At 40.2% G+C, this 13,564-nt stretch overlaps 3 protein-coding genes across 6 annotated transcripts; 1 reads left to right on the top strand and 2 right to left on the bottom strand.

Moving 5' to 3' along the window:
- Positions 1–1,628: 1,628 nt before the first annotated feature.
- S-Lap3 (Sperm-Leucylaminopeptidase 3) lies at positions 1,629–5,416 on the bottom strand. Of its 3 annotated transcripts, NM_168410.1 has the most exons (2): positions 5,193–5,416; positions 2,123–4,418 (listed from the first exon to the last, which is right to left on the bottom strand). In NM_168410.1, exon 2 carries the CDS (start codon positions 4,089–4,091, stop codon positions 2,484–2,486), a length of 1,608 nt encoding a protein of 535 aa, NP_729612.1. In that variant the 5' UTR covers positions 4,092–4,418; positions 5,193–5,416; the 3' UTR covers positions 2,123–2,483. The 3 variants fall into 3 exon arrangements, with proteins under 3 accessions (NP_001261679.1, NP_729612.1, NP_648394.1); NM_001274750.1 differs by lacking the exon at positions 5,193–5,416 and having other exon boundaries at positions 1,629–4,268; NM_140137.3 differs by lacking the exon at positions 5,193–5,416 and having other exon boundaries at positions 2,123–4,268.
- A 551-nt stretch (positions 5,417–5,967) lies between these two features.
- On the bottom strand, positions 5,968–6,787 carry CG32061 (uncharacterized protein). The gene has a single exon (NM_168409.2). The coding sequence runs from the start codon at positions 6,700–6,702 to the stop codon at positions 6,058–6,060; it is 645 nt and encodes a 214-aa protein (NP_729611.1). The 5' UTR covers positions 6,703–6,787; the 3' UTR covers positions 5,968–6,057.
- A 714-nt stretch (positions 6,788–7,501) lies between these two features.
- Gem3 (Gemin 3) lies at positions 7,502–11,522 on the top strand. Of its 2 annotated transcripts, none has more exons than NM_001274749.1 (2): positions 7,502–7,766; positions 7,825–11,522. In NM_001274749.1, exons 1-2 carry the CDS (start codon positions 7,577–7,579, stop codon positions 10,719–10,721), a joined length of 3,087 nt encoding a protein of 1,028 aa, NP_001261678.1. In that variant the 5' UTR covers positions 7,502–7,576; the 3' UTR covers positions 10,722–11,522. The 2 variants fall into 2 exon arrangements, with proteins under 2 accessions (NP_001261678.1, NP_524019.1); NM_079295.4 differs by having other exon boundaries at positions 7,825–10,982.
- Positions 11,523–13,564: the final 2,042 nt, after the last annotated feature.

Raw genomic sequence — 13,564 nt, 5'->3', positions numbered from 1 at the left:
GGTATTAATTAAAAGCGACTTCATTCCGTCGCTCGACTATTCTGTGGTTTTTCTAGGTGAAAGTGGGGTCGGAAATGTGGGTGTAGTTACACTGACCACAACATTTATGGGCATTACGCATGCTGCAGCATCGGAACGCAAACAACTGGAGGAAAAACCACACATAACACACAGTACAACCGGTGTGCTTAATATGCCCTTTAAATGTACTTGTAATGGTAGCTTACTTTTGACTGACCTTTCGGACAGTCACCTATCACAACGGGCCAACTGCATCCATCAAAATGTGGGTGGCACTTCGATTGGTGAGTGGGCTGCAGACATGGTCGAAACGATTTGTCTGCCGGCCAACTCACTCGTCCGGCCAAATGGCATTGCATGCCAATGCATTCGGGCCACTAGGATATCCTCAGCTGACTGTGACACGTTGACGTCCGAGCACGCATATCCGTTTCCTGCCAATGGCCGTCATAAATAACAATCCACAGAGGCAGTCGGATGGGGGAAATTAAGATAGACGTAAATCATATATCCGTAACATTCAAATGGCGACATACTGACTGAAGTAGTTGTTTTTAATCAGGAAATACTCACAAGAATAATAAAGAAATACTTACAAGTTTAAAAGACACTTATTCATACTTTGATTTGAAATGAAATACGCTTTCTACAGATCACATTGAAGTGACAGCCTGTCCTCTTACCTTAATTAGATGAGCTCCAAAAATTAATCCCAGCAAATGTGAGGCAACTATGTTACTTTGACACTTTAATAGTTTCAAGCCTGGAAAAGTGGAAGCTTACTTGGCAGGCCACCAACTTGCTGACAACACTGCCAAAAAAGGACGAACGAAGTGCGGAATTAAGCCATAAAAGTTTTTACACCTCTCCAACCGAACAGGTTGGCTGCCTCGCCTTCTACTCTTCCCCATTTCTGCAGTTCCCCAACCTTTTGCACTTTGCTGTCAGCAGTTTGCACGATTTCCATACAAGCGGGTTGCCAGGCTCATAATGAAACACTTTATCATTACGAAAGTTGACAGGGCGGGGAATGAGCTACACTGCTGTAAAGCAACCTTATGGAATAATTATTCAAAACGCTGAGTTTGTGCAAGGACGGTAATAAAGAACATTTCCGAATGAAACATAAATGCGTTAGAAAATAAATCAAATTCTAAAATATTTCCTTACTACTTAAAAACTGCTTATATGTACATAAGTCATAACTTAATTTGTAGCTCATTTATGTTAGGCTCTTTGATATTCTTTCCCAATTCCTTTGTGTGGTACAATCAATTTTGGTTATTTCAGTGCATGGCCACATATTTTCCCAGGTCCATGGAAAATATTTGCAAAATATTTTTTTAAGCCAAACATGGGGCATACATAATATTGACATTGATAGATTAGCTGCCTCATGCACTCACACACTTAATATGAACCAACTCAATTAGTACTTTCAACGAAAAAATCGAAATCGAGACCTCAATTAAAACTACTGATGGAGATAAATGACTGCTAATGTCGGCTGCAGCAACTTCCTGAGAAATGGTTTTAAAATGCATGCGAGTCTAGTTTTCCCGCTTTTTTCTTTTGCAATATTATCGAGTATTTTTCTAAAGAATTTTACATCGACCAATTGAATTAGTCTACAAATAAATTACAACGATGGAGCCTTTCAATTGTTCCGAGCCAAAAAAGCACGACGTCTTGTGTGCCGGGAAAGTTTGAAATTTAAGCCAAGCTGAGCCGGACATCAATAACGTGCGGAAAAGTTTGCCATAAACTCTTCGATATCCTGTCACTCCAGTCAGTCCAGACTTTCCAATCATCCTCATCCTTTTCTCGGTCGCCTCATTGATATGCCAAAAGTAGACGTGGTCTGCAAATTGGGTGGAATTCAGCTATTTGTGTTCGCCTGACATTGACGATGGCCCGTCTGAGGACCTTCGACGGCAGTTTAGTGGGTATACTTTCCACCCAAAAATGCATAAAATTGGTCAAAGCTGTGGCTAATAGTTCATCGTTAAAGACACAAAGCTAGATTAAAGTGCTTATTTGGGCTTAAAAGATTTAAATCATCACCTCTACTTTGGATTAATTTTTAAAACTCGTTATCGTTATCGTTCCTTTAAGATGACCCTACAATTTATTACATTTGATTGTCTGCCGAACGTTTATAATTGATTGATACAATGATTTTCCTGTGTGAATTTGAATTTTTTTTGGACGCTAGACAATCTCTGCCAGCCAACTCAGCCCCGGGATGCGGCCGAGTCATAAACATAAAATACAAACATTGAACGAGCTCTGGTCCCTTGTCCTGGGACTTTGGTCAACAGATTAAAACGTTGGGTGAACATCGTCAACCCACATCATAAATATACACAGTTGGAGCCGAACATCCATTTTTCGAGAGCCTTTAAGAGTCGCCAGTCAAAGAACCAATCAAAACGTAATCGAAGTCATCCGCAGAACATCAATTATTTAGGCTGTTCGGGGCAGGCGATTTGGTAGAGGAACTGCACCAATGTCCTGGTCGGTCTGCCAGTCATCCTGCCAGCTGTCAAGTAGGGTATCAATCCATATGTGCTCAATAGTCCAGTACCATAGGTATCCAAATGGGCCCAATCGCTGCAGGGCACGAGTTCGTGGAGAACAGCAGCTGCCAGGCAAGACGAGGCATATCCCTCGCCATCGTTCAGTAGGTCGAAGCTCAGGTGCTCTGCCACACGATCCTTGTAGTAGCGCCATAAGGGGAATCGCCACAAGCGATCACCGGTCAAGGAACCGGCACGCTGGAATTGTTTCCATATATAGTGAGAATTCGACCAAATACCAGTGGCTCCACCGCCAACTGCCTTCTTTACGCCCTTGCACATGGAGCCCACATCCACGACGAGTCTGGGCTTGTATGTTATCTGACCATAAAGCATGGGATCCGAGATGACCACCACTCCTGTTCGACTTATATTACGCACCGCCAGAGATTTGGAATTGAGTAAGGTCACCACATCGCCAGGCTTGCAGGACATTCCAGACGGCAGATTCTCGCACAGTGGTATCACAGCAGTTATATTGATGGGCAAAGATAGAGCAGCTGCTGCGCGCATGGCGGCCAAAATGCATGCCGCTCCAGTGAGATCTCCGCGGAATTCATCCATGCCCTTGCAAGGACGCAGATTGATGCCACCTGAATTGAAGGTTATGCCTTGACCCACCAGCAGAATGGGCTTATCTTCCGGTGCGGTGCCGCAATAGGCCACCTCAAGGAGAACGGGTGGTTCGCAACTGCCTTTGGCAATCATCAGGAAGGAGTTCAGATGTTGCTGTTCAATCCATTCCATGGTGCGAACCTCTACGGTGATGCCGCATGGGCATAGTGAATCCACTGCAGCCTGTGCCACAATTGTCGGTGTCATACAATTGGCTGGGGCATCACACAGTCTTCTGGCCAAATTCTGTGCCTCTGCCTTGAAGAGGCCCCTTGTCCAGGACTCGACATCCGGTGAACCATGCAGCTCCAGTTTCGGTATAGTGCTACGATACTTCTTCGCCAGATTCTCCTCATATCGCCAAATGGCCAGTGCAGCACCTTCGGCTGCCTGTTCGGCATAGTCCATATTATCCACATGCACTTCCGAGCAGCCAATACTTTGTAATGATCGGGCACCGATTCCAGCAGCTATGCGCACATTCTCCATACCCTCGTCCAGCATTTCCAGTTCATTAAAGGCTATGCCTTCGAGACCAACGCCCACCACGCAAATGGATCTGAACTCGCTGTCCACATTGTTGAAGACCTTGCCGCGACCCAATCGTCCAGTTAATTTGGTTTCGCAAACCAATTCCGATAGCTTGCCCTGCACACGATCGTCAAACTTTTCGCCAGCAGGCGTTAATCGAGGTCCCTTGCCCGACTCCTTTTCGTAGAGGCCCAAGACGATTCCTTTGCCGCCCTTGACGGTATCACCAGCTGCACAGCCGGCGGTCACATGACGAACAGATCCAATTTGGGGCACGGCACTTACGCGGCACCGGCTCAAGCTCCTCGCCAATGCGGGTCCCTTCAGCAACAGTTGTCCACGCATAGTATATAGTATTATTATGTTTACCGCACTATATACGCGAGCTATTATCTGCACAATTTTGACGACTGTTGTGTGTTTTTACAATTTACGGCAACTCTCGAAGTGTATGTATGTTGGTCTCTCGAACTGTCTCTAATAATTTTGACCAGCCACGTTCAAAAGTTTTGTCAGGTGTCCAAAAAAAAAAAAAAAAAGAGAAAATGTTTCAAAAATGTTTCATGTGCGAACGTAAAATGTATATTTAAAAAAGGAACGAACGAAATGTGTTGTCTGCTTTCGTTGCTAAAATCGGTAAGACTAAACCAAACCGAACAAATTTTTTGATAACTGTAATGAAACGGAATACTAGATCAGATTAAATTCAAATGATGTGTCAAATAAGGAAAAACATATATGTACGTATAAACTATGTACAAACTTTGTATCTATGTATATGTATAGGTCCAGAATCTAAAGCTTTACTTACAGTTGCGATCAGAAGAACATTTGAAACTTGCAGATATTTTACTAGTAGATTAAATTATGTATAGGAAATTTATAAGCGAAATTTGGCTCCATTGGTTTTGTACATATGCTTTATTCTAAAGACTTTCTTGTTTCAACAAGGAAGAGTTATTATTTTTAATGCATTTTCTTATATATATAAATTATATACTATTACTGCAAGGGTATATAAGCTTCATGTTTTTTTGGAAACTAAGAACAAAGAACTAAGCTTATTATTAATTTGGCTAGATCAAAAACTTGTATATTTATAAGGTCGGAAATGCTTTTACCTCTCTTATACTTTTCTGCTAATCTAGTATACCCCTTCAATCTTACGGGTAGTATACATATTCTTTGATTTAAGTCCCTAAGACATTGCATTTAATTTAAAAGTAGAAAGAAAATAATATTAGTTTTTTTTTATGCTATTTGCAGTGTTATATTTCTTCAAAGACGAAACCACTACTGCAAATCTGGTAAGTTACCAAGAAAAACTAGATTCAAAATTCTAAGATCCTTTTAAAGAGTTGATAGAGAACCTATGAAATATTCTAACTGGTACCCCGAAACGATATATTATTTCCTCTCAGTCTAGTTGTTAGTTATATTACTTACCAGCAAGTCGAAACAGTGGACCGAAATGGGGGAATCGAGAGTTGACCCGAATTGTGTTGTTTGCCAATGGAGAACTCAAGAAACGATCCTTGCAAGTGTCGTTTTTCCTCGTTTGCTGACCGACACAGATCCTGTCGATATGATTCAGTGTCCAAAGCGCGAATAACTTTCGGCACTAAAGCAATTTACATAAAATGTTTATTTGGGTATAATTTTGAAATGTGCTCGGAGAATTCTCGTTTTTAAGTGAACTTCGATCGGTTGAGTGTCATGTCGGTGATGTTGAGATTTCTATAATACACAAATAGATATTTAAAAGGTCAATAATGCAGGAGTACTGCTATTAAGAGTTTTCTGACTATAATTCCCCATTCAATGAAAAGCTCTTGAAATAATCATATAAGGATACAAACATTTTTTAAAGCAAAAAATAGCACTTGTGTATTTATGTACTCCTTTCACATTTATTCACCGTGAGTTTTCTCCACTGAATAAAAGTGAGCAAGAAAAAGTGATTGCCGCATATTTCCCACGTGGTGGAAAAGTTTTTTCCAACAATAAAATGCCAAGCGGTGCATAAAGTTCATAGAAAAGTTTTCTCTTTTGTTGATTGAAAATGTCGCTTATTGTCGCAGGCAAAACACCAGAAGAAATCAACAATACAAATGTTGTTGAGAAATTAAAACTAACAATAAACCAATAACGAATTCCAATGCTCAATTAATGCTACAATAATTTAAGTTTACTGATCAAATCAAAATCACTTTAAAACTTTAGAGCTAAGTCAACAAAATCGATTTATTTTCCATTATTATAATTTTTGCATCAAACATAAAATAAAAATTTTAAATATAGATTGCCATGTTCAGTCCAAAAGATGTGTTTCAATGGAAATACAATTTCCAGAAAGATGAGATGCCTTCTCCAAGGATACTCCTCCGCCGATAATTTGCGACCAATAGGGTATTAAAGTCACGGATGTAGAACGATGCCAAAAGAGGCCTTGCAGTTCTCCATAAAGCTGAATCGCCCTCCAGTTAGATATGCAAAAATGCTGTATGACCATGTAAAATCGAATATAGTTGATCAATCCGCTGGCCACAAAGGTCAATATCCAGGGCAAAGCAAATAACAGGAATATATTCCGCGGCAGGGTTCCGTTTTTCAATGCGGAATTCTGTTTTTTGATCCAATTGTTTTTCACTTGCTCTGCAGCTGTTGTCGTAGTTTTAAGGATTCCTTTCTTTTCCATCGATACCTCACTTTTGCCACTTTGCAAGTGTCGTGAGTACCAAACTCCGATCATAGATAGTAGTGAATACATTATGGCCTTAACCAGCATCCAGTGATTGTATTTATAGCCCAATTGAAGCGTTAGATTACGATTCACGGAGGGATAGACCGTTTTTAGATTGGCATTCGCCTCGATGACCGGCTGAAGATTTGAGCCCAAGTGCAGGGATGTCAGCAGCGCAAAGTAACCAATGTCTCGTATTTTGGGTATGAACATGGTTCTCGAATTTGGAGTTCAAAATGAAAAAATTTTAAGTCGTTTTTTAAATTTTGTATCTAATTTTGTGTGACCTCAATGTGCTCTGACATTCCCAGTCTGATTGCTTAAAAAACGTTATATTATAAACATTTTTTGATTTTTATTTTAAATTATACGTAATTAAAATTACGTAATTAAACAATTAGGTAAATAATAAAAGATTTTATCGTTGTTTGTTATAAATTAATTTATTAAATTGAAAGGCAGCGTGCTGAAACTACTTAACTGCATCAACTTATTTTAGCGACATAAATTATTTGAAATTCCCGCCAGCTGGTACAGTTTGAGAGCAACTATTAGCTGTGCTAAAACCCCTGCATTTAAGTGCTTGACAATCTTGCCTTATTCCAACCTATTGGAAATATAAATTTCATATTAAAACAATCAACGGTACGATGTACATATTTTTTTATTGTAAAACAATATATTGTTAAGATTTCAAAAGGAATTAATTTTTTATTTTTAGTTCAATTGGTTGGAGTGCTTGGTAAATAGTTAGCACAGATAGCAACCTTGGTGTGAGCCTTCGCTAATATTTCGACATAAGATTTAAATACAGAAAATAATATTTAATTCTAACAATTATACCTTATTTCTGTGTGAAATTATGAAAAATGTAAACATTTCTCTGAATACAAATGACATTTCGTTACTGTAGGTTTTGTTCTGTGTAAATAGGTTTAATATTCACGGATAATTCGTTTGTAGTATATTTTAGTATATAATTATTCGCGTATGATGGATTTTTTGGCCGGCAATAAAAAAGTGTAAATTGTAGCAAGGCAACCGAATCGTTTCAAAATTTTGTCCAAAAAGTGGAAATTTACGCGAAATGGAGCGCGAAATAGCGCACAGTTTAGCTGGCGGCGAGGAACGAAGTAGCGATGTGGCACCTGGACAGGTTAAGACCTTCGAGGAACTGCGTCTATACCGAAATCTGTTGAACGGATTGAAGCGCAACAATTTCGTGACGCCAACGAAGATTCAGGCAGCTGCCATACCCATGGCACTGGCCAAAATGGGTAAATATCTTGCATGCAACAGAAGATTATCAATAATAGTTGCTATATTAATCTGCAGATCTAATAATACAATCGAAGAGTGGAACTGGCAAAACTCTAATCTATGTTATAGCCGTCGTTCAGAGCTTTAATCCCAACATAAACCAACCGCATGCCATGATCGTGGTCCCAACTCGAGAGCTGGCCATTCAGGTGCAGGACACATTTTTCCATCTCTGCAAATCGTTTCGGGACTTTAAATGCTCTGCTTTCATCGGTGGCACCGATGTGGCCAAGGATCGCAAGCGAATGAATGAAAGTCGAGTCATTATCGGTACACCGGGACGTTTGCTGCATCTGTATGAGAATAGAGTATTCGATGTGTCCAAACTGCGACTGCTGGTGCTCGACGAGGCCGATCAACTTTATCAGACAAAGAGCCTGCAGCATACGGTCAGTAAACTCATTGAGGCAATGCCCAAGAATCGGCAAATAATTGCCTGCAGTGCCACATACGATCAGAATTTGGATGAGCGTCTGGCCAAGGTCATGGACAAACCCATGCTTATATCGAATTCCGAAAGGGCTACCGTTCTACTGGGCATTCGGCAGTTTGTCTACGAATTGCCACAGCAGAATAACAGTGTGGAGGAGATGCGTCTTAAACTGCAGATTCTTGGCCAGATCTTTAATCAGCTGCCTTACGAACAGGCCATCATCTTTGCTAGCTCACAAATGCGAGCGGATTCTTACAAGAACTATCTTACAGCCAGTGGTATCGATTGTCATTTAATTTCGGGAGCCATGGAACAATCGGAGCGTTTGCATGTTTTCGAGGGCTATAGAAACTTTACTATGCGCATCCTGGTGGCCACTGATTTGATGGCACGCGGAGTGGACTCCCCGCATGCCAACCTGGTTATCAACATTGATCCACCACAGGATCATGTCACCTATTTGCACCGCATTGGACGAGCTGGTCGGTTTGGCTCCAAAGGCATAGCCATCACGTTTATTGCCTCCAAGAAGGAGAGCCAGAGATTTAGGGAAATGTCAAAAAAAATCGCTACGGCTTGGTCGGTTCTGGAGTTTCCCAAGGAGCCAATGCCCAATGAATTCAATTTTTGGGATTTCGAAAAGTACAACTTTGATTATTACATTAAGGAAGAGAATCCGCTACAGGAAATGCCTATGCCTATTAAAGAAAATAGAAGTAAAGAAAATGTTGATGCTTCTTCAGTTGACTTGGAAAATCTTCAAAAGGATCAGGATGGCAAAAGGAGAGATCCAGACAAACTACCAGTGGCCTTAGAAAATGTTGAAACCCAAAAAGAGTTGGAGCTCGAAAACTTACCAGAAAGTTCACATAATAATAAGAATCTTAGGGTCAAAGAGAAAGAAATTGTAAGGCAAGGAAAGCTTAAAGAAACTAATTCCAAAGCTGGAGGTTCTAAAACGAACAAGACGGAGAGAAGGAAAAAATCTAACACTCCATCAAAGTTACAGAAACAAATAACTGAAGTGCAGCAAACACCAGAGATCACCGTAAATAAATACTATATGCAAGAAGACATACAACGAACAGCAGACGGCAAAGAGTATCATCCTGTTAATGGAGCGGGAAACCACCAGGTTCCGTCAAAATCTAATCAAAAACCGGTGGAGTTTATATCTCCCGAATTGACACCAACCCTAACACCATTGGAACTGACCCAGGAGCCGTCTCCAACCACAGTGACACCACCTGCACCGCCAGCCAACTCGATTAACAACAAAACCTATTGCCTAGCTGCTCCAACGCAAACCAGTTCGATGACCATACAGAACATGGTAATATCGAACACGGTGGACGATGCCAGTAGCATCAGTTCGGATAGCATGGTGGTATGTGGCTATCATAGCGATAGGTCCTACGACACATACTATGCAACCAGTGATGAGGAGGAGATCTGGAATAGATTAATGTCGAAACAAAGGCGTCAGCTGAAGAGCAAGAGAGGCCATGGAAAACGGCGTGTGATACTATACAAGAAAGTATTTCCTAAACTAAAGGCGAATGTTAAACGCAAGCTTAAAAAACGGATGAGCTCGTCATGCAGATCCAAAAAAGCACACCATTTGCGAAAACGTCATGTATACAAAAATATATCACTTTTGCCACACATGAATTTGTGTCATCTGCTTCAAAAATTTACAAATCAAGAGAGATTTTTGAAACGGCTCCACAAATATGCAAAGAATCAATTCATTGACAATGCGAGGGTTGGCTTTTTGCTGGATAAGCTCTATAAATCCATCCTGGAAATGTACTATAACAGTGCTAAGGAGAGGAAGAAGCATTTTAAGGAAGCTATGAAGGAGTCCCTAAAATCCATTGATAACTACGAGAGCCAAGAGTCTTCGGAATCAGAGGAGGAGGAGGAGGAGGAGAAGGATCTAAAGAACAAGTTAAGTGTTCATGTGACGAATCAGATGGACATACCACCAATGCCACAGGCCGCTGTTGAAATTGGTTCAGGAAGTGAATCGGATACGGAGGACTCGCAGGAATACGGCGAAGGCGAAGAGATCATTGTGGACGATGAGGACGATGGCAGCGATGGCGGGCCAAATTCATCGAGTGGTTTTGTAGAGAGTCAGGAGAGTGTTTCGTCTGGAATAGACACTTCCGTTTACGAAACGGAATCTACGGGCGCATCTGGAAATAATTCAAGTGCATTCTTTATTTCGGATGATGAATCAGATACTGAATCCTTAACAGATTCGGAAGCTGGAAGCAATGTCAGCGCGACAGGATCAAGCTCACAGCGATCTTCAGTAGCGAGCAGCACCTATGAATCTTCGGATGATGATTCTGTAACTGTAACCAATGTCAGTTCAATGCAGAACGCTCAATCATTGTGGTTGCAGACTTTCAACATGCAGTACCAATTCATTGCATCCCATGTGGCCAAGAATCTACAGAACTATTACTAAGTGGTTATGAATGAAAAACTAGTGAAAACTCAGGCATTAAAATTAAACTCAACTAATCACTTCATTCGGAAACAAAACGGATCAGTTCCAAGAGAGGCTGTATCAGTCTCTTTCCTTACAATTGTATATCGTAGCCAGTTAAACCGTTTTCTTAATTAGAATACTCAATGTCGAAATAGTTGATAGCATGTTGGATACCATGAATGTTTTTTTATGCAAGCAATAAATTGCAGAATTTGTTACCAAAAAAATAAATGAATTAAAGCAGGAAACTAACTATTTTGAATTTATTAAACAATAAGTTCATTGCTCAACTTCTTTGATTTCAAAATTGATTGTTTTTCATGTTTATTCGCTACATAATCGCATCAAACAAATTAATCCACAATGTGAAAGTTAAATCCCTTTAATCACTCGCAATGATTTATCTAAGAGATGGGAAAACAAACATTTTTCTTGGTTTCGGCAAGCCGGATGGATGAAGGTAAAGAAGCGGCGCCAACCGACTGCCGGGACATAAATCATATAGTCAGTGGGATCGGGATCGGCATCGACCATCGACCATCGGGCAACGGGCATCAGCTGTGTGGCAGACAACATTGTTGCACGGGCGCCGCTCACTTTGCAACTGACTGCAGAGGTGTTAACCCATTAATTAGCTGTTGTCAAAAGTCGTTCACTCGATTTTGAAAGCCACTCGAAAATCAGAATGGATTGTACAAAAATATGACATATATTTATGTTTTATTTATTTATTTAATGCATTTTGTGAATTATTTGTGCAACGAATGCCATGTTTGTCAGCAAATAAATGAGTTCTACTATTTTCTTTTTATACTCCACTGCTGTATTTAATTTTTAAAATACTTCGATTCATAAATAATTTATTTTTAAATTGATTAAATGCAGTTAAAATTTTTAAGTTTCCTTTTACGAGTTTTGTGTCCCCATTTGCGAGTGCTTCGCAATGGGTTAAGCGAATGAGACGGTCCACAGGCGGCATGCCGCGTCGGTGGCATAGTCAAAACATTCGCCCTGCGGTCGAGCACGCAAAAAGCCGGCATCTGGATGGTACTGCTCATTGGTCGTCGATCTGCAGTGCCCCAAGTGCCCCTCTTTTGGAGTGCAACACCCCTCCCCCCCCTGCGTTGCAAGTCCAATAAGGAGCGTGAGAAAACGCAAATTCAAAGCGAGCTGGAAGCGACAACATTTTATAGATCCTAGAGACATGGATAGCGTTGCATTTTGTCGCTGCCGCAGTGGCAGCAAACTCAATTCGATTAGCGATAAATGCGAGATGCGAAAAATGCTCGGCCAGCTGGTGCAGGTGTTAAAGTCTTATAATGATGTTAACATTTTTATGGCTCACAACAAAATAAACTAAAAATTTGTTCAGCGCAATAATATTTTTGCGGTCTCGTCGTCCATATATGGGGGCACCAGGCAATTGCCGCCGCGTTTTTTTTTGTGTTTTTCATCTGTGGGCCAAGTGGAACGCTCCAGGGGCCATGGGCAATTTGCAGATACTGATTCAGATACACCGGGCCGCACAAAACCTAATTAAAATTGCTGAACGTCGTGAAAATAATTATAGCGATATTAATAGAAAATTAAGTAAAATATCACATTTAGGATATTACAACAATTGCTTTTTAACATGAAGCTGCAAACGTAATAATTAAAATAAGGATATGAGCTTAAGATAGTCACAATGAAATTAGATAATTGATTAGTCAGCTACGATAGATATGCAAAATTTTATTTTATTGATAATTGGTATTGAATATACCAATAAACAGATAAAACGCTATCTTTGCTGACCTGAAAACCAAATAAATGAGGCACGTTAAGATGCAAGAATCCATTAGTCGCCCAACTGCTAATTAGAATTTATTGCTTATGAAATTATGATAAACGAAGTAGAGATCTCAATTAAGATAGCCAACGCGCTAATCAATTTAACTTAATCCTAGCCCTTGGCTAACCGAAGATTAGCAGCAGCTGAAGATATTACCTTCCCCCCCACCAGCCGCCCCCTTTTCGACCCCTTGGGGGTGTGGCTCAGCTCCGATTTATGTGACCGAATGCACAACGCCCGGCCACGCATTCATAAATAAAAGTCATCATTAATTAAATTTAGTATAAACAACATGGCATGCCTGCAATTATTCACTCACTCATTCACTCGCTTGTTGCTCTTTCGGCCCAAAACGCGACGACATGGCAACAAATAAAAAAAATAAAAAAAAAACATGAATAAATAAATAAAAACTAAAAGCGTAAGAAGCCAAAGGAAACAAAATAAATAAAATAAATAAGCCAAAAAAGAAACGATAGGAAAACGCACGCAATACGCGCCGGGCAAACAAAGCAGAAAAAATCGTTGACAAAAATGATCTGTGGGCAATTATAATGAATTATTTTGACACTTAGGGCCTGTGCAAATGCATAACTTAAATGCATAAACGTAATTTATGCAGTGCCCCACTGAAATGCTGTTTTATCGCATTTTAAATGTGATAAATAAAGTTCTGGGTTATGTTTTTTCATTTTCATTTTTTTCTTCTCTTATATTTTTTTGGGACCACATAAATAGAGTCCTACGCAAGAAATATTTTCGCTGGCATTTTTCACTTAACTACAAGTTGCATATGGCATGGAAAATTGCGCAAAATCCGTTTTTAATTGGTGAAAAATAGCAAAGATTTTCCACGCTTTCGGTGTCGGTGCTGCTTTGCCCCAAAGGGTTTGCCAAGTAGCCACCTTGACTGGCTTTTGACCATGCCTAAGTTGGACTTCTATATTTTTGCCATTTTTTTTTTTACCAGCGACTCGAGTGCGAT

This window comes from Drosophila melanogaster, chromosome 3L, assembly GCF_000001215.4.
Source record: "Drosophila melanogaster chromosome 3L".
Taxonomy (NCBI): domain Eukaryota; kingdom Metazoa; phylum Arthropoda; class Insecta; order Diptera; family Drosophilidae; genus Drosophila; species Drosophila melanogaster.
The sequence above is the reverse complement of the archived record's forward strand: the minus strand, read 5'-3'. Positions and strand labels throughout refer to the sequence as shown.